Source organism: Psammomys obesus, unplaced genomic scaffold (assembly GCF_907164565.1).
Source record: "Psammomys obesus unplaced genomic scaffold, mPsaObe1.curated_primary_1811, whole genome shotgun sequence".
NCBI lineage: Eukaryota > Metazoa > Chordata > Mammalia > Rodentia > Muridae > Psammomys > Psammomys obesus.
The window spans coordinates 9,820,030-9,841,100 of record NW_026586383.1 but is presented as its reverse complement, the minus strand read 5'-3'; the positions used below and the strand labels follow the sequence as shown (position 1 = coordinate 9,841,100).

At 49.7% G+C, this 21,071-nt stretch overlaps 1 protein-coding gene across 2 annotated transcripts; it reads right to left on the bottom strand.

Moving 5' to 3' along the window:
- Positions 1-700: 700 nt before the first annotated feature.
- On the bottom strand, positions 701-19,454 carry Ctnnb1 (catenin beta 1). 2 transcript variants are annotated; one of them, XM_055601561.1, is made up of 16 exons: positions 19,366-19,454; positions 10,463-10,523; positions 9,892-10,119; positions 9,482-9,735; positions 9,130-9,368; positions 8,844-9,045; positions 7,738-7,882; positions 5,710-5,813; positions 5,296-5,634; positions 4,979-5,137; positions 3,794-3,913; positions 3,448-3,598; positions 3,240-3,361; positions 2,459-2,519; positions 1,702-1,922; positions 701-1,291 (listed from the first exon to the last, which is right to left on the bottom strand). In XM_055601561.1, the coding sequence occupies exons 2-15, from the start codon at positions 10,473-10,475 to the stop codon at positions 1,714-1,716; spliced, it is 2,346 nt and encodes a 781-aa protein (XP_055457536.1). In that variant the 5' UTR covers positions 10,476-10,523; positions 19,366-19,454; the 3' UTR covers positions 701-1,291; positions 1,702-1,713. The 2 variants fall into 2 exon arrangements, with proteins under 2 accessions (XP_055457536.1, XP_055457535.1); XM_055601560.1 differs by having other exon boundaries at positions 701-1,922.
- Between the last annotated feature and the right edge of the window lie 1,617 nt (positions 19,455-21,071).

Below are 21,071 nucleotides of genomic sequence, written 5' to 3'. Positions count from 1 at the left end.
CTTTAACAGAGAGGGTGGCTACGGCAAACCTCTCCCCTGTGGAGTGGACCCCGAGCTGGGCATCTCCGAGAAGAACGTCCTCATAGAGCCCTCCGCCTACTGTGGATCAGAATGCCAACTGGTCTAACAGGCACAGCCTTAAAACCCAGGTAACCAAACAGCTCTCTAAGGCACAACACAGTCAATTCTTAGGAGGTTAGAACAGGTCTGTGTAAGAAATGTACAAAGCCTACTAGTCAGGCCCACCCCCGAAAGCGACAGACCATCTGGCAGTCCACGTGGGAGGCGGCCCATCCTGGCCTAATTATGTCCAGGTAAGTCCAAACCCAGTAGGCCACTGTTAATGCTCAGTGAGGAGAGCCATCCTCAGCTTCCAGCTGTGGGCACTGCAGGAATGCCCCTGGGTTCTCGGGCAAGGGGGTGAGCAGAAGGAGCACTGGCCACACATGGCAGAACAGTCCTTTCCCAGAAGCCCAGTCAGCCACCGACAGGATTTAGGCGGGAGCACACGCCGCCTGTCTCTGGCTTGTCTGGTTTTTGGTATGCCCCTGAACAGACAGTGTGCGCTCCCGTCCAGACTTGGTCCTTTCCTCTACCCAGAAAGCCTGGGCAGCCGACGGTGACACTTCCTCAGGGCCAACTGCAGCCTCATTACCCTCACCAACCACCTCATGACAAAAGAACAAGAGGGACACAAGCGAATGAATTAAAAGTTTAATTCTGAACCATTTTATAACCGCATCTCTTGAAGCATTGTATCACAGCAGGTTACAACAACTTTGGGATAAAAGGCAACTGGTAAACTGTCCAAAACAAGGCTCAAATAACACCTCTTACCGATTTACCCTACCGCACGTATCCCCGGATAAAGTTTTTGTTCAAAAACATGAAATAGATCCACCTGCTTATTTTAAGCATATTAAAAAGGAAACTAATTGGACCATTTCTATCTATTTATACAAAAGGCTACACAACGTTACACGTTTCCAGGTTACAATTAGCGTGATTATGAATTAGTGTTCTACACCATTACTCGGTTCTTAGAAATCAGAAATTGCTGTAGCAGGTTCACTAGAACATAACACTACGAGACTTAAAAACTAACAGTTACTGCAAAAAATAAACGCTACTTCAAAGCAAGCAAAGTCAGTACCATTACAGATATTTAAAAAAAAACAGAAAAACGAAAAAGAACAAGCAAGGCTAGGGTCTGACAACGCCATCCTGTGATCCACTCCTGTGCACTCTTCACTGCGTGAGTCACTCCCCAAATCCATTTGTATTGTTACTCCTCGACCAAAAAGGACCAGAACAAAAAGTTTACTTCGACTGTTCCCATAGGAAACTCAGCTTGGTTAGTGTCAGGCACTTTCTGAGATACCAGCCCACCCTCGAGCCCTCTCGGCAACTCTACAGGCCAATCACAATGCAAGTTCAGACAACACAGCTGTATAGAGAAAGGCTGCTATTAATGCTGGAAACAGCAAAGGTCTCGTCTGAGTAGTATAACGCTGCAAAAGCTGTGGCAAAAACATCAAAGTGAGAAACTTCACACATGAACACCTCCTTCCAAGGTACGGATCTGTTGTGTGGCAGATTTACACACAGGCCTAAAGCCCATCCCACCCCGCCAAGTCTTTCTGGGGTTCTGCAGGCAGAGTAAAGTGGTTCACCCACACTGGCTTGCGTGAGCTTTCTTACCTAAGGGACGCTCTACAGGTCAGTGTCAAACCAGGCCAGCTGATTGCTGTCACCTGGGGGCAGCCCGTCCATGAGGTCCTGGGCATGGCCCAGGTCAGGCAGCCCATCGACGGGATAGTCAGCACCTGGGTGGTGGCCACCCATCTCATGCTCCATCATCGGGTCCATCCCCAAGGCATCCTGGCCATATCCAGCGGAGTGGAAGGAGCGGTAGCTGGGATCTGCAAGAGATGGAAAATGGTAAACACGTCTCGCCAGGGCACTGCTCTCTAGGCTCCCGTCCAGTCATCACACATCGCCAAGCTCACAGCTCCTCAGGCTCCCTACCACACAGCACCGTCTACCTCCAACACCTGACATTGCCCCTGACAGAGCACGCAGCAGCAGCTTCCTGTGCCTGACCTCCCGCCTGTCACAGACCTGGAGATAGGCCAGGAGGTTGGCAGCTCCTTGGATAAAGCCTCTGGGCTGGGGAGACGGCAGCAGCACCTTACACTGCTCAAACTGCTTTCATTTTCCAGAAAGCTCTTCTGGACCAGCTATGAACCACCCCTTCTAGACAACTTTCTCCAAGGGTTGTGTGGCCGAAGAGAAGCCAGGTGATAGAAAGGAAAGGGATGGCAGGAGGGGTGCATACTGGCAGCGTGCCACTGCTGCTGACTCTGCAATTCAGGGACCACCTTTAAGTACAGCCTCCTCCTCCTCCTCCAGGTTCCCGGGTGTGGACCAGCCCCACAGATACGGCTTTATGACATACCATCCTGGCGATATCCAAGGGCTTCTCCCTGGGCACCAATGTCCAGTCCGAGATCAGCAGTCTGCATAAATGGTACAGGAAGAATGTAAAATTTCACAACCACACTTGAGTGTTTATAAACATAAGATCACAAAGTCAAAGCTCGAACTGCACAAAGCATTAAAATAGTCACTAATCTTAAAAATATCCCTACTGTGTGAGAGAGAATGGCTGTTTCAAGGGCTAGAGATTCAGCAACAAACAACCAACAGAAACATTGCTCTAACACTGAGCGACAGTCAGTCTGAGTCGCTGCCCTAGCAAAGCTGCCATTACCCAAAGGTACCTGTGGAGCAGGTTGGTGTGAGGCCGTGGAGGCTAGGGAAAGTCAAGTGAGGGTTCAGGTAAGAAGACACTGAACACGGAGCTCTCATTACTCCTGGCTCGGAACCCGAGACTGCGTTCAGCAGGTATCACCCACTGAGACTGTGCTCCAGCTGGGAACTACCGGGTCTAAACCCACTTCCAGGGAGTTTACCACTAACACCAATTCAAAGACTTTGTGCTGAGGACAAATTACTAACAAAGTCAAAGAAGAGCAGACTGTAAGCAGTGTTGATAACCTGACTCCCAACTAACCACTTGGCAGGTGCCTTTCCCTCACCGTTGGAGACTCACGTGGCCCTTTGCAGTCTGCGCTCCTGTGAGTTAAGACAGTAACACTCGGTCACAGCCCAGTGAGAGTGCAGGAGCAAGCACGGCCTGCCTCATGCAAAGAGCTGGGCGGGCCCCCACTACCTACCTCATTCCACGCCATTGGCTCTGTCCTGAAGAGGGAACTGGTCAGCTCAACCGAAAGCCGCTTCTTGTAGTCCTGTGGCTTGTCCTCAGACATTCGGAATAGAACAGCAGCTGCGTATGTGGCTGGAAAAGGAGAGGGATCGGCCCTTCAGGACAAGCCAGCAGCGGCGCGCAGAGGCAGCTAACGGAGCGGGCAGCCCTCCACCTACCCACGCCTTCGTTCCTGGAGTGCAGCAGTTCTGTCAGGGGGGCTGTGGCTCCCTCAGCTTCAATGGCCTCTGCAGCCTCCTTGTCCTGAGCAAGTTCACAGAGGACCCCTGCAGCCACTCTTTGGATATTTTCAATGGGAGAATACAGCAACTATGGAGAAAACACAGAAGATTACAGCCGCCATAAAACTGGCAGGTGCCCGCCCAGCTGCACTTTGTGTTTCCTAACCAGGGTTCCCAGGACCCTTCCCGAGACTGCAGCTGCAGTGCTCTTGACTGAAAAGGAAGGCCTTCTGGTCTCTGAGCCTCCCCGTTTTTAGGACCTGGAGCCCGGAAGCCAGCATACCTGCACAAACAGTGGAATGGTGTTGAGTCCGCGGATTACAATCCGATTGTGAACGTCTCGGGCAAGGATGTGGAGCGCCCCGGTGCAGCCTTCAACTATCTCCTCCATTCGGACGCCCTCCTAGCAGGAGAAAGGCGGTTGGCAAGCCAGCATTGTCCCACACACACTCATTCACACTCTGCGAAGTCCTCACGGCTTGCCCAGGGCTCGGGAACGGGGAGGGGGACGGGGGGACTCATGGGCTGTGCAGGGTGAGTGGGCCCCAAGCTGTGACTTCTGCAGACTCAACCAACTGTGGCTCAAGTGCAGCTGCGGAAAAGCTGTGCCGGTGCCTGGCGCAGGCTGCCCTGTCCACTACACCCAGGGACTCATTCTCCCATGCACCCTACAGGAACAACACGACCAGAGGGTGAGCACGTCAGTACCAGCAAGTTCTGCACACAAAAAAAAAAAACCAGTACCAGCAAGTTCTGCACAAAAAAAAAAAAAAAAAGACTTCAGCGTCTGAAGACACACACCCCACAGGGAAAAGGGACAGTGACTGCCCAGCCTCCCTAAACAACTTTTCCTTGCTTCAGGAGGAGCAGCAGCCACTCTGGATAAGAGGTGTCGAACGGGATTCATTCCAATGGTTCTTCCTACTTGTCCCTCTATTTCTGTGCATGTATCTGGTGAAAACTTTATTCCTACTGCTAAAAATCCCACAGAGCTGCCAGGAGAATGCCCAGAGAGAGCAAGCACACTGAGGCAGCAGTCTAAGTCTCAACTTTGCTATCTGTCTAGACAGCCTGACTATGTGGACACAGGAACTTCACTGCAAGGACATCTCTGAGGGCCAGAACAATAACTGCAGAAAGCAAACCCACAGACCCCCAGCAATATGGGGTTCTAAAACTTCCTGTGGCAGCTTCCTGTTTTCTGCCGTGGAGAAAAGAATCTGATAGTGTTGAATGCAGATATGGCTGCGGCTGATTTCCTGGATGAGCCTGTGCATTCAAAGCCTAAGCCCACAGCAGCACCTATATCCCTCAAACACCAGAGCTTTTGTCACACCCTCTTTGGAAACCACAGCGACAAGTTAAGCTTTGGTCAGTCTTCGGAAGCACTTCAGCAAGGGACGGGAGAGGAAACAGCACATGCAGACTTACATTCACCCCGCCACCAACTGTCATATGCTGTACCTACCACGAACTGCTGCTGTGTTCCGCCCATGGAAGTTCGCCGCTGGGTGTCCTGATGCGCTCGCACAAGCAGCTGGACTAGCCGTGGAATGGCGCCCTGCTCCCGTAGAGGCGCGTGATTTGCTGGGCAAAGGGCAAGGTTCCGAATCAACCCAACAGTTGCCTACACAGAGGAGAGACTTAGTACACAACACGGCCAAGTCACGCAGCACTGAGGGCATAAGCGCTCTGGCGTCTCAGCCCCCTCCCCGCCATCTCTCCCAGCAGACAGTCCCAAGGTCCGATGTTCGCCCGGCAGTCTAGCCTGCTCGGACACTCTACCTTTATCAGGGGCCAGTGCGACGGCGGGTGCAGGAGTTTAACCACAACAGGGAGTCCATAGTGAAGGCGGACGGCATTCTGGGCCATCTCAGCTTCCTGATGCCGGCTGGTCAGATGGCGAAGAGCACAGATGGCAGGCTCAGTGATGTCCTCCCTGTCACCAGCACGGAGGACAGTGCGCACAAGAGCCTCTATGCCGCCCACTTGGCACACCATCATCTTGTTCTTGTAATTGTTACAAGTGAGGTTAGAGAGAATCCCGGCCGCACAGGTGACCACGTTTATGTCATCTGAGCCCAGAAGCTGCACCAGAGTCCCAAGGAGGCCTTCCATTCCTTCCTGTGGAGGTAAAAACCATGCTGAGCGCAGGCTCGTGGCGACCCCAGCCAAGGCAGGCGCCTGTGCAGATCCTACCTGCTTAGTCGCTGCATCTGAGAGGTTTCTGAGAGTCCAGAGGCAGTTCTGGACCAGCCGCTGGCTCGGGTCTGTTAGGTGGAGCCCGAGCGCCTGCATCCCACCTGCAGGTGGACAGAAGGCAGCGGCTCTCAGCTCGCCGGTACTTTAGCCCTCACAAAGCCTACCCTGCTATGGACTTCATTTCCTTTTGAGAATTCACACAGCTTTCCCAGTCCACCTTGCCAGTGACAACTTGTGTCATCCACCTTTTATGGACATGTTTCCTGTCACCTGCAGGAAACATTCCCACCAACTCCTTTCGCTTGGCCACTTCCAGGATGTCGTCAGCCCCAAGTTCGGTTCTGAGCTGAACACAGCCGTGGGCGCACATGGCTGGCTATCGCTGTGTGGCGGAGGACAGCACTGCGCTCTCAACAGTCACTGAGCACGGGGCGGGGATGGCTGCACGGCCCCCAATACAATGCATACCAGAGGGTAAAGGCACGAGCCGTGCTCCGCTAGCTCAGGCAGGCAGGCCTGTAAGCCCCAGTCAAGGATAGTCTGGGCAAAGGTGACCCCCATATAAAAAGTCATTTGAAACATAAATATACTTGCCTTTATCACAGCTATAATTGAGTCCACCTTTGACATGATGAAGATGATCTTTCTCAGACTCTTTGCTCACAGCTCACCTTGAGCTGCCGGCAGTGGCCTGGCTTGAGGCTGATGAGGCCTCTATTAAGCAACTGTCCACTTTCTCTCCTTTCCCTTTATACGATTAACCTCAGAAAGTGCAACTTGCCACAAATGCTCACCAGAAAAGCCTAGGAGATTTTAGATTTTGTATCTCCACTCAGCAGGTCTAAGTGGTAAAAATCCCATTAGGCTGCTGAGACCCCTCTTCCTTCCTGTCAACTCCTGCATTCCTACTCTTAGTCTGGCTTTGCCCTTCCTCATTCTTCTAGCTGAATGTCACCTTCTGAAACAACTGTTCACCAGCAAGGCAAGGACGAGGTGCCAGAGTTCTTGCCAATGCCCGCCCTGAGTTCCTCCTGGAGCCTCACCACTGCTAAGGACAAAGACTGCTTCCCAAGACCCAAGGACTCACATTTAGAGACATGCTGTTTCTGCACCCTCCTGCTCAGCAAATGCAGACAGCATCTCAGCCCGCTAAGACAGCGGCTAGTTACCAACCCTGCACTCCTTCAGCCTCTGACCCCACACCTTGCAAAGGGACCTAAGTACTCTGCACATATGGTATCAAAACAACACGAGGCATTCATCTGCACCAGAGCCCTGGCCAGCTCATAAGCTGCTCTGCTCACTCCACGACACGGCCCACACAACGCTCTTTTCTCTACCCCATGTCCCACAGTGAAAACTACAGGCTGCTGCTTCTGCAGTACCATGCAGCACTTCTCAGGGGGGCCTCCTCCTTCCTCCACGTTCACCTGGGCCCTCCTCAGGAACTGGCACCATTACATGATGTTCACGCCTGTCCTAACACAGCCTTTCTGCTCTATTCTGAGACAAGGCCTTGCCAAATAACCCAGGTAATCCTAGAACTCGTGACCCTCCTGGCCCTGCCTGAGTGCTGGGACTCCAGGCCTGTGCACTGGGCTCAGCACCTGCCCTCATGCACTGTTCTCACCTCCACAGACTAAGCATGGGAACTAGCTCCCTACTGCTCCCAAGATGTAAGGCATGGCAATCACACTGCTTGAAATACGTCAGTGCTAAGACTATTCAAAACAAGCACACCAGTATCAGGGAGAGCTGGGAGATCTTAAAAGGTTTCTGTGCACATCCATTTCCAACTACTCCAGCTACCTGTAGACTTTATCGATCTACAAACTCATGCTTACACTAGTCTTAGAACTGACAGGACCTTATTCCCTGTGAACACAGCACACTTCTCTTTCCCAGGCCCGTGGTTTCACTGTTAGCAACTACCTCCGCAACCCTTCCACTTCCTAAATTCTGAAGTGATCCCAACAAGAAGGTGAATACTGTGAGCATGGAAACACCCTAATCGTGTGTACTCACCAGCTTCCACAATGGCAGGCTTGTTGCTGGAGCACACGGACAGCACCTTCAGCACCCTGCTGGTGGTCCACAGAAGCTTCTCGTAAGTGTACGTCCTCATTATGTTCACTAGGGCCTGGGGCCCACCACTGGCCAGGATGATCAGCTGGAAGGATGTGAATGACGCTGTTAGTCATGAGCCGCAGGAGCTGCTGACAGGAGCCAAGCCTGCAGCTGAATGTATCCCTCTGTGCCGCGGCCTCAAGCTGGGGATCCCAGGTTTGTGACTCCTATGCCACTATTCTGCTCAAATCCAGGCACCCCAACTCTCTCAAGAATATAGCAGCTTAGGATAGAGATGGCTCAGCAGTTAAGAGCACTGGCTGCTCTTCCACAGGACCCAGGTTCAATTCCCAGCACCCACATAGCAAGCAGCTCACAACCATCTTTAAGTCCAGCTCCAGTGGATCTGAGACCCTCACACAGACAAGCATGCAGGCAAAACCATAATGAACATTAACTATGAATAAATCATTAAAAAAATACATCAACTCTCACCATCTCCCCAAAGCAACCACATTTGCCTGTAGTCATGGTGAAAGTTTCAGAAAGGCCAGTTGAAAATGGGCACTAAGAGCCCCTGGCCTCTGATCTTATGAGACACTCCAGAATGAACCCCTCTCACTTCACCCTTAAGGTCCTTGAATATCCCCACAGGCAGGTCTCACACTTCATGCCTTGTTCAGGGCCATAGCCCAACAAAGCCTCACAGGATCCGTCCCATCCAAACTCTGGCAAACACTGCATTTAACCTCCAACTGCACATCCTCCCTCCTCTTCAGGGCTGTCATCCTCTCAGCTGCCTTCACCTAGGTAACACTTCCCTTCCTCTTAAAGGTCCCCATGAGGCCTCAGAACAGTGTTTTCTTCTGCATACCCAGCCCTTCTTCTCCAAGTCAAATTAGACAATTCCATCAAGGGTATCTTCTGCCCCAGTGTGAACTCAAGAGGCTGCTTCCTACAGTGCAGATGTGCAATGTTTAAAGGCACAGAGGGACAATGTCTCTAGATGTCCACAAAGGGTAAGACCACAGCAATCAGGAGTCTGTTTGAGGACTCAACGGTACCTTGCTCTCTTGATTGCCGTAAGCTAAGATCTGAAGGCAGTCTGTTGTAATAGCCAAGAACTTCACGTTTGTTTTGTTGAGCAGAGCGACCATTTTCTGCAGGCCCCCGGCTAAGCGCACAGCCATTTTAGCTCCTTCCTGATGTAATAGGAGGTTATGCAGTGTCGTGATGGCATAGAACAGCACGGAATCCACTGGTGACCTGGGAAGGAAGAAGAACACCTTCCCTCAGCCATACTCTGCTTCCCTTCCACTTCTGCCCTCCAAGTTCTGTGGCCACACTTACCCAAGCATTTTCACCAGAGCCGGAATCCCTCCAGATTTAAAGATGGCCAACAAGCCCTCGCGATGGTGGGAAAGGTTGTGTAAAGTCCCAGCAGTGCAACGAGCTGTCTCTACATCGTTTGTGTTCTGCATGGTGCGCACGATAGCAGACACCATCTGAGGAGAGCGCATGATGGCATGTCTGGAGGCTTCTTTCTTGGAAAGCTGATGAACCATAACGGCAGCTTTATTCACCACCACCTAGAACGCGGGGATGAAGAGGTGCCGTTAGTTTCCAAACGCCGACGTGGGGTGGCCATGGGCACCCGAGATTCCCCAAAGTAAGCTGAAAAGCAAGCCATGTCAGTGCGTACCTGGTCCTCGTCATTTAGCAGTTTTGTCAGCTCTGGAATCGCACGTGTGGCAAGTTCGGCATCATCCTGATAGTTGATCAGATTGACTACCGCGTGTTTCAGCATTTGTGACGGCTCGGCCAGGCGCTGGACATTAGTGGGGTGGGCAGCATCAAACTGTGTGGATGGGATCTGCATGCCCTCATCCAGTGTCTCAGGGAACATGGCGGCTCGCACCCTCTGAGCCCTCGTCATGGCATACTGTCCGTCAATGTCTGGAAAGGGAAATCCAACACTCACTACTCACGGGAGACTCCGCTGTCCTAAGTGCTGCCCGGGATGCTCCTCCCCACCTCCCTCTCCTTCCCACTCGTGCTCTGTGTCTGAGAAAGTGACCTCTAGAGCTTTCAAATGCACAAATGCTTCTTTACCAGCTACTTGCTCTTGCGTGAAGGACTGGGAAAAGCCTTGCTCCCACTCGTAGAGGACTTGGGAGGTGTCCACATCTTCTTCCTCAGGATTGCCCTTGCCACTCAGGGAAGGAGCTGTGGTGGTGGCACCAGAGTGGATTCCAGAGTCCAGGTATGACTGCTGCTGCCAGTGGCTTACAGCAGCCTTTCTGTCCGGCTCCATGGCCATGTCCAGCTCCATCAGGTCAGCTGGAAAAGCAGAAGAGGTTAGAGCACTGAAAATGCTACCCGAAGCAAACCCCTGTGACTATAACCCATTGAAATCCTTTTATAAAGGCAGCCGAGGTGAGCAAAGTGATAGTCAGTTCATGCTCACAGACAGGCGTGACCTAATGGCACTCCTAATGAGCAGGCTCCAGAAGTATCTGTTCATACTGGATTCCCACGGCTGGCTTGCTGATTGTGTCACCAAGCTAGCAGTAGTGAGCAGAAAAGAGCAAAAGGTGGCTTACAAGCCAGCAGGGGCAAGAGGCGCAGCAGCTATGAAGCAGATGCCCCGCGCAATAGCCTCAGCTTTATTTGCATCACCAACCTTGAGTGGCCATTGTCCACACACGAGTGTCACAGCAGTTGTGCGATAAGCTTCAGATGCCCTGAAAAATTCAATTGAGTCATTAAAATGTAAGCTCAATTTTAATCCAAGTCACTGTGATTCTGCTGCCTGTGTTAGGCTATGCCCCCACACGCCAAAGCCAATCCCCAGGGCACACACTGAAACGCAGACCAGCCGCAGCTCCACCACTGAGCTTGTGAGTAAAGGCTATGTCCATGCAGCTCTTCTCACAGGAACACCGGAGCTGAAGGAGGACGAACACTCTCCAGTGAAAGCCAGCAAAGGGACACTACCCAAAGCCCAGCCACACCGTGAATCCCTAAAGGCTGCGCACAATGGCCGGCGACCGCGCATCCCAACGCTCAGGAGGCAGTGGAGCTTAAAAAACACCAAGTTCTTATCAAACAAATCAGTTGTTTTTCCCGATACAACAACAGTGTCTGGATCAGAATGGTGATTTATGCAATTTAAGAAGCAAAATGACTTCAAGTCAAACTCTGACGCACAGAAATACACTTGTCAATAAGATTTGTCTATGTTCAAGCAATGTTGTACAGACCATGCAACTGGCACGGGCACCCCGTGACCAGCAGAGTGTAACATCTCCCACAGGTGAACCTAGCTCCAAATTATGTCTGCATTTTGGTTTTACCGTATGAAGTACGAACTCACCAAGACTAAAATGGAAGCGTAAGGCTCATGGTCTCTGGGCACTCCGTGAAGAGATCCCATCATTAACGTCTGTCCCAAGCAGGCTCATCCTGCATTAACAGCTAACGAATGAGTACGTGCAAATTAACTGTGAGTGTATGAAGGACAAATAGGACCCTTAGGTGTGACTGCATTTTCAATTCGTGCAAAGGTGTTTTTCAATGTTTAATGAAGTTGGAAACCTCACACTAATGACCAGTGTTTAAGTAGAGGGAACGTACTGACTTTTTCCTGTTTTCTGAGAAACTGCTCACTCTGAAGACCAGGCTGGCACTCGTGAATGTTGGGGTGATTTGACTTCATCAATCCTCTGAGGCTAAGCAGTTGTACTCAAGCTGGACCCTTGCTTCAGGCTCCGCAGTAAAGGAATCACACGACAGGGATCTCTCCCTCCAGAACCTCTTACCCTAAGGTGAGGGCACAGCTGTGTGGTGGGGTACAGAAATTTTCCATCTTTAATCAACAAAGATGTCCATTCCTTTGTGTGGAAAAAAAACAGGTGTGGCCCCGCTTTGCTCACAGTGCCGCCGCCTGTCCCAGCCCTCAGGAAGGTGCACAGCCCCACTTAGCCTTGCAGAGGGGAACTTGAACCCAGCCTGTATCTAAGCTCCTCAGGTGGCCACACAAGCAGGCCGGAGACCAGTCGGTGCCCCTCGACCTCCCTGGGTTTCCTCCTCATTGGTGCACAGCCCAAACACTTAGCACATTACTGAACAACATCTGTGTGAGTGCTGCCCTGGTGATTTGGAGCACGATACATAATTTTATAGGGGAGTTCATGTGCTGAACTCACAATATCTGCACACTTTATTGTCCTGAACACACAACACATCAACAAACAAACAAACATGTAATGCACATGACAAGCACCGGTGCGCTCACAGCAGGCCACAGGGCAGGGGAGAACAAATGTCAAAAGGGAGTGGACAGGGTTAAGCAGCAATATGCAGGCCAAAGAATTTCCTGCAGATAGATCAAAAAAAAAAAAAAAAAATTGCAAGGATTCTTAGCATTATTCACCAAGAGAACCTGGTAAGTTCACCTGGGGTAGAGCAGGTCCTTTTCCTCACCAGTCTTCAGGCCAAGGGCTGGCTCCCTTCCAGCACACCCTGCCAGTTATTAAGAGACTGATCTTACAATTCCTGGGAATCAATGTTTTCTAACTACCACTGCGGGAGAGTCTTCAACATCAAAGGAAAAAGCTCACAAAGAGCAAACTCAGCAAAAACAGACTGTCCTTTTAAATCAGGTAGGTGATGCCTCAAATATGTTAACCTAGTGTCCCTATGAAGCTTGGAACAAAAAAGGTAAGTTAAATATTAACCAAAGTTGCAAAATACTCCTGAAACAATGTAAAGGCCTCAAACAGGAAAGAGAAGAAAATGGTGCTGGATCCAGGAAGCAAGGCGTTTGTTTCAGCAAGAAGCAGAGGGAAGCAGCCACCCCAGCTGCCTGTCTGCCATCTCCTGACAAAGACACACCGGGCTCGAAGCTTCTGCGTCTCCTCACCCAGTCTAAGGGACCTGCGTACAAGTTCTCTGCGTTTTTTTCTTTCTGCTCTTTAAGTGTATACTTTTCCAATTATCTATGCGCTCAAAGACTCCCTATCTATAAATGTCTGTTATGGAGCCAGTAAAGACTTACACTAGAGTTGTTTTCCAAGTTCCCATCAGAATAAAGTTAACTTGATTATTCATCTTCAAAGAACTCTGAATTATTACTTATGGGTAACATCACTGAATTAAGCACGCACATTGTAAGAAAACGCACAGTAGGACAAGTCCAATTATTTAAAGAAAATGCGGCTCTAATGCTGCAGTGTCATAACCTTTGCATTCATCTTCAGGATTAAGAAAGTTCTTGACCAGCTGTGCGAATCTGGAAGCATGTAAGGCACAAGCCTAGTCTACTTTCTGCTTGTCCTCTTCAGCAGCACATTCTGGAGAAGCCTCCCTGGTGTGACCTGCTTTGGAAAGCACACACAACGAAATGTCCTCAGTGCTGTCCTCAAACCACAGGCACACGAGGCGGACTGGCAAGCACACCCAGCTCTCCCGTGACTGCACCACCACCCCACCCAGGCCCCGCCACCGTGGCAGCAACAGGACAGTGCTCTTCTTTGGTCGGTTCTAAAACATCAATCCTACAGTCAGTGATGGCATTATGGTATTATTTAAAATTTACAGCTCAGTATTCTTTCAAATAAAAAGCCTGCATGCCAACCACTATGAACTCATGAATACCAGCACTGCAGCGAATGACCACAGAAGAGCTAAATTCCTGAACAGCTAGTCCTTCCTCACTTGCTTGTTTTAATACATAGAAGACATTTTCTTAACTAATTCTAATGATAATTGCCAGGAGCACTTATCATTTTTAAATTTTTAAAAACACACTTTATGTGTTTTTTTAAGGTTAAAAAGAACATTTAAGCCTTTGATTAGTAACATCGATCTCAACCAAAGTGGCTCCAAAAACTGACAGTTAATACCAACTCCACAGAAGGTACCAGACAAGCCACCCACTCACGCAGGGCTTGTCGTGGTCCCGCCTCCCACACTGTCTGCCACTTCCCAGCACCCACCCCACCCTGCAGGGTGTCTTCTACTTGTCTGGCTGAAACCTAAACCCTTGTTCTGCCTTGTCTGTGCTACATGTCCTGGCCGTCAAATTTCTAGTGTGGCACTTTTATTTTTATGAAGCACACAAATGCACTACACCAATGAATACAAGCTAGTACTAACTTCGGAGCACAAATAGGTGTCTGTTGTCAAAACGGTCTTTCCCAGACATCGCCAAGAACATGTCATTAAAAAAGCAGGTATGGGCTAGCAAAACAGCTCAATGGGCAAAGGCACATGCTAGCAAGCCTGGCAACCTGAGTTCCCTCTCTACGACCCACAAGGTGGAAGGAAAGGACCAACTTCCCTAAGGTGCTCTTTAATGTCCAGGTCACTTCACTGCATTTAAGCTGAGACCCTGTCAACACTCCGGAGGCACTTTTCAAGATAGCATCGACAGCATCAGAGAGAAAGCAAATATGCGGGGAATACACAGAGGTCAAGGGGCGTGTCAGGAGGGCACGTTCTGGTCTGTTAACCTTATTTAATGAAGCTGCTTTAACTCCTGAGGCTGATTTAGGGAAGGCCACGCCAACACTGCGCAGCTGCTCTCCACACCTCCTTGAGTCCCAAGGGCTGAGGTAGCCACACTTCATGAAGCTGTGGCTTCCTTAGGCTTTTCATGCTGCATTCCTGTAACACTCAAAATTTATTCCCAGTTTTCTACACACAAGATTATAGCAAAAGCAGACAGAAATGGAAAACAGGTCTTCCAACCACTCAGAAAGAGCTGGATGACCCAGACGATAGAGAAACCGGCCTCTCACGCTAGAAGCCGTCTTCACCTGTACTCACTACATTAAAACCACACCTACATTCCACCAGACGCCATTAAAAGAAAAAACCAAACTAATGCAGCCTTTAAGTGTGTGTTAAAACTGAAGCCCTAATGGAAAGTATAAAAAATATGTACACGCCCCTATACATACACAGACCAAATTCTAGGCACCACTACCTACATGGTAATTTTAAAAATAGCATACTAGAAACATGATTAAAGGCAAAAACCCACAGCACACCAGGAGCAGGACAAAGGAATCTTTACAAAAATACTCCACAGAAAACAAGAACGCTGAAGTGAGCAGGAAAAAGAGCGAGCCCCACATTCATGGCTTTGTGCCTGTCTGCTAACCTGGCTACAGCACAGCTGGCATTTAGCACCCAGTAAGTTAAAACCTCACTGACTAACCATAAGGAACCAGCAGAGGCACGCCACCTGTACAGTGAACAGAAGCGTTGCCAACTGCATCAACAGGGCTGGAAAATGATCTGCAGGTTAATATTCACCTGCCCAACAAATTTTATGTACTTTTCCTCGGTGGCACTACAGTGTCAATGAAAAGAGTCAAGTCAAGGTCATGGAGCTAGCAAAGACTCTATTTCTTTATTAATGAATATTTAGAGACAATATATTTTGACCATGTTTTTTTCCTCTCCCCACCCAACAAGCAAAAGGAGGGAGAACTAAGCTCCGAGTCTTAGAAATGCAGAGCCACCATAGTGAGGTATCAGGGAGGATCCCCAAGGCCGAAGACAGACAGAGCAGAGCACTCCAGAAGTGGATAAGCACAAACAGGGATATGGGCACTAAATAGTGACTCATTTAACACAAGCAGGGAACCCGAGGATCAATAAAGACAGAGAATTAAGCTCAAAGTGAACCAGGAACCACTGAGCAAGTAGTGTGAGTCATCGGTCCGAATTCCCAAGTTCTCTGGGGGCTGGGGCATAGAAGCCTAGCTGAGTGTGTACCAGGCCTGCGTCAGCCAGCCCTCCACCCCAGAGTTCACCAGCAGATGGAGGGGCTGTGAGACAGAAAGAAAGCAGGTTGGCCAGGAAAGGGGTCAGTGCAGCCTACTTTCTCAAACTGAACCTGTCGTTGAAGAGTGAAGAGAGAGCTATCCCATGTCTTCAACATTACCAAGCATGCAAACACACAGGCTTTGCAGAAAACCGGCAGAACTAATATAGACAAATTTAAAAGTGTCCCACGTGTGTGCACACACACTGAATAACTGTAATCAAAATAGAATAAAACGGTACATGCCCAATAATGCATTCTTGTATCGGACATCCTATTGCATGCTAGCCAAACACACTGCATTACAAGCCTAAAGGCTAAGTGACCTCCCACAGCGACTCTACAGATGTGGAGACCACTCTGCCTGCCACCTTGCCTCAGAAGGCAAGAATGCTTTGTAAAAACCTAACAACTCTTGGGGGAAGTCATGTTTTTGTTTTTTCTTAAACAAGCTCGTACTGATGTCCCCAATGATGGCCTTGAACTCTTTCAGCTTCCCAACCACTGAACTACGTATGCCCTTCAGTTCAAGTCTTCATCTGTATGCAGCCTGAGACAGGTGCCCACCCTTGTCAATTCAGTCCTACTTCTGGTTACCTATCCTGGTTAGGTCAATGCAGCCATCACCGTGAGGGTCAGAACTTCAGATAAGCAAACAAGAGTCCTGACAGCTGGCACCCATGGTCCAGAGTCTCAGTGGTGAGTCACTAAACACGCCCCAGAGAGGGAAGGCTGCACTTCAAGTTCTCCACGCTCAGACTAGACTACAGGCAGTCAGTGCCATTTCATGTTTTCCTTTCTTTCCTTACGAAACTCTTCCTCATCTGCACTTGTTCCGAGCTTCACTTCCCGGTCAAACAAACCAGTCCCTGGCATGAACTCAGGACTGAAACTTCTCTCCTTCAGTGTCTAAGTCTGCAAAGTGCTCAGCACATACTAAGCCCAAGTACATGATGGACTACTGTGCGCATCAAAAAATCAAGTTTTACCAAACTCCTCAGCCCTGCCACTGTGAGCTACAGACACCACCACACGTAGCTGGTGAATGTGCACCCCAAGAATTTCATTTCTCGCCCTCACACTTTCCGTGTGTCACAAGATGCTATACTTCTGATCTGTCCAGCCAACAGTATGGTTCAGTTCCTACCTCACAAAGCAGGAGCAGGCTTCTCCGACCTTTCACTGTGCCACACCCTCACAGGACGACAGGAAGTCAACTTTTTTTTTTTTTTTTATTAAGCGGACTAAGCCACTTGAGGAAGAAACAAACAACTGGTTTTTAATAGAAGGTTACTAAGAAAGTCATCTGTTCAGTGCTTTCATGTAAACCTTCAAAATAGGTTGTGTGATCAGGAAAATGGACAGAATGATCATGAAAGCCACAGTTTTATTTGGCCATCAAGACCAGTACGTAATAGACCAGAATACAGGTTCAATCTGTGTAGACTTTTAAGCCCGTTAAAGACCACAGACACCTGCCCGAGTGTTCGTGTCCCCACACACTGGTGGCTCCTTTTTGTGCTTGGTGACTGGGAAGTGCCACAAGCAGGAGCCGTTCAGGACCTGGCCTGGCACTTGTGGGCTCACACAGTGCTGACGCTCACCTGATAGCAAGACAACCCATCAGAGCGCAAGGCAGCGGGCACACCAAAGACCCACGACAGGAGCTCAGGGTGAGCCAGGCAGCTGCTCCAAAGACAGAACTCAGCCTCTGCCCCCGCCCCAGCAGCCATGTCAGCTTGAGCTGGCATCCAGGGTCTGGCAGGTTTCCATACCAGCAAGCCTCACAGCTCTTCAGTTCCATGATCTTTACAGTGTTACAGAAAGCCAAGATTTTACTGAGAATGTGACTGTATTTTATTATTTTTATTTTGGTTCAAAACTTCAAGGAATTGTCCCTCACCTCTGTTCTCTTGTGTCTTCCAGTGAGTGTGTCATTCCCCAGGCAACAGGACACCCCACTGGTGTTTTATTTTCTCAATTTGTCAAATTGTGATATAAAAGAAACAGGTTTCAAACAAACATCCTAAGAGTAACATACAGATTCCCTTCACTTACTAAGCAAACATTTCCGCATCCAGCACATGCTAGAATGGCCACAGGCTCTGGAAAAAGACCCACCGAAGAGCTCCAAGGCTTTCTGAAGGGCCAGGTAGGCTGCCTTCAAGCTGGGACCAGAAGGGTTTGGCAAAGGCGTGTCGAGAAGCAGAGCAGACACACTCACGAGAACTCAACGCCCTGAGCAATGGCCCGCACACACTAACAGGCTCCTGCCTCCTTTAAGAACCAGTGGTTTAACTGAGAAGTGGGGGTGGAGCACGCAGGTGTCTGAAAAGAGCTCAATCACAGAAAGTTGTCAGCAGGAACTGGTTGGATTGTCTGCTGCATAATTAGGTTCTTGTTTTTCTTCTTTTAGGCCAGGTCTCTCTGTGTAACCTGAACTTGCTAGGCAGCCTGGTCTGCCTCAGCCCACTGTGTGCAGGTTGCCAGTGCTGGTGACTGGTCACTTATCCCTGCTATAATGAAGGAGCCCTGTAAGAAAGGAGGGGCACCAGTTAAGCAGGCACCACAGGAGGGGACCACTGTGAGCGGGCGACTTATTGTAGAGGCTTAGGCCGGCGTAGTAATACTAGGCAGAAACAGAACTGAGGGTTAGGAAAGAGCAATTTGTAAGAGGAATGAAAGAGGAGTACTAGAGCCTGAGCTTTGGTAGGAAACAGCGCCCATCTACAGCAAAGTTCAATTTTTAAGATTTTAGCTTTGAGTCACGCAGCCGCGCTGTGGATGCCCACCAGCCACGTGGCACCACAGACCACACTCTGCACTGCTAGCCTACAAGCAAGAAAGAGCCAAAGGAACCAAATGCTCAGTGACCACAGGCACTCACCAGTGTAAGAGCTGAGCTAGTCACAGAGCTCAGATCTGTGAGCAGCATTCGCTGACAGCAAACAAGGGGGCAACAAATCCACAAGTCCCTGTCAGTTTCAGACATACACACCACAGAAGTGCCCGTAAGGGAAGCCAGCAACACATATCTATACCTTCCAGGCCATTATCAGACCAGATAAGGGAGGATGGTAGGATACTTTTTTCCAAAATGGGGTAAACAGGTGACAACAGACAGGGACACGTGACATCAGCCCTTTGTGCACCATCAGTCTGAAGGAGGCCCGAGGTACACAACACAGGAGCTCATGCTATTAGTGAGCTGGGTTAGAGCCCCAGTGTTCCGAACAGAAGCTGCGTGGCCTCCAGTTTAGCACTGAGCTCACTTAAGGGGAACAAAGGTACAAAACAGCAGGGGCAGTTAAAAGGCCTTGGCCACGGGTAGGCCTAACTCTAAGGTGGCTTTCAGAGTTCGGCAAGAAAGTGATCCAATGCTAGATATACCTGAGAGAAAAGGGCACAGGACTTGCAGAGAATTTGCACACATTCTGAAAGGAAAGAGAGTGAACAGCACAGTAGAGTAACCTGGGAATGGGAACAGCTGGAGTCAGTTCCCAATTCACTGCTTAGGGTGCCTCATAGAAATGCACCATGATGGGGAGCCAAGAATTTACAGTGAGGAGAGGAACCAATGCCAGCGGTATACATTTACAAATCATAGTTTCTACTAAAAGCTGGACAGTGAGTGTGAACCAAATAGGGAGGGGTTCAGGGACCAACCCTTCAACTCAACAACTCCAACAAGGGTCAGAGGTGAGGAGAGAGCCATGGAGCTGCCGCAGCCAAGAATGCAAAAAGCTTACCCTGATGTGGTGGCCTGTAAGTCCGGTGAAAACTCTCCAAGCAACTACAGCAACCGGGCTAATGCTACAATGACTGGATGCCCAAAACCGGTAACAGGCGGTCCTGGAGGGAGGGGAGTTAAAAATCATTAATGCCATAAGACACTGCATGTCTGTATGTGGACAAGAAGAACCAAGCAGGCCTCAAGAAAGCACCAAGGTGGACGGGGAGAATGGTGAACCTTACACTCTTGTTCTGATCACATCTGGGACAATTACCACAGCTCATCCAGAGCAGACGGTAAAGGGACAGTCACAGAGAGGAAGTCTGGCCATTCTTCCAATTGTTCAATATTATTAGCAACGAAAAAGAACACAAGCTGGGCACAGCGATGCATGCCTGTAATCCCAGCACTGGGAGGGCAGAGGCAGGCAGATCTCTGAGTTCAAGGCCAGCCTGGTATACAAAATGGGCCCAGGAGAGCCAGGACTACACAGAGAAAGAAAGAGAAAAGAGAAAGTAAAGATGGAGGAAATGGGGTGGCCAGAGGCAAAGAGTAAAGTACCCTGGGGAAGGTGAAGGAGCAGGGATAGGCTGTGAAGCCCAGAGACTGGCTAAGGAGGAGCAAAGTGCTGTTAAGCTGAGTATTCACTAGAGGACCTGGTGGCTGTGCTTGGAATGCAATGGGGAGGCAAAGCTCTGAGTAGGGGACAGTGGAAATGTGCAGCAGAACCCAGGGAGAAAACAAGATTACTACAAGAAAAGATACTGAGTAACTGAGGGATCAAAAATGCCAAACACAACACACCATGAACAAGTTTTTGTCAGACCATAGACCAAACCACAGTCTTGCTGGGGGTAAGGGAGGCTGAACTACACAGAAAAATAATGACATGAGCCCTCTGCATTCCGGAGTCATCGAAGGGAATTCTCACTACTAGGAAACAACAGGCCAGTCCACACTTGAGTAGGCCCAGTTCTCAATGTGTTCTGGTATCACCAGGAATCACAACAGGCCTAAAGGAGAGGAAGACAGTGAGCCAGGTTCTAATGTGCTGTTCCAGGAAGGAGAGGGCAATCCAGGCAGACACCCGAGACACAGACCATCAGCAGTGGGAGGTACAATCTGAAGGCATCAACATCAGAGTTTGGTGTCTGACACAGAATGATTGCTCCCAAGACCCTTTGGTCCAGTGGCACAAAGCATGCAAAAAGAGGGCACAGGAAATGCAACAGACACCAGCCTCCTGATGACCAGATCCAGCCAGGAGCTGCAAGAGGTTGGAAGCAGGTGGCCTCTGCCCAGGGAGAGTGAGGCCGAGTGGCACAGGGTAAGACACCTTGTCCAGAGGGCAGTGAGGCCCCCACTGTTGAATGGACCCTTGATGCAACTCAGCAGGCCATGGTTCCGGCTGGGCCTCTAGGTGGGGAGAAAAACCTGGCATCAAACAGTCTTCATAGAACTTTACTGAGAAATGTCATAGAGAAAAACGAGCTGCAACAGAGCGATAATAAAGAAACACCCATGACCCTTCATACAAGGGCAGACCATTCTAAGACCAACTTTCTCTATCACGTGATCACAACAGCCTCCTCCTTCAGCCGCCACCGTGCTGAGCAGACAAAAGGAGCCACCATTCCAGGCACAATGTCTTCAGCATTAACCACGCTGTTCCCTTAAGCACAGCTTTTCGCATTGACCTTCAGGGCTTTCTTGTGCAGCAGC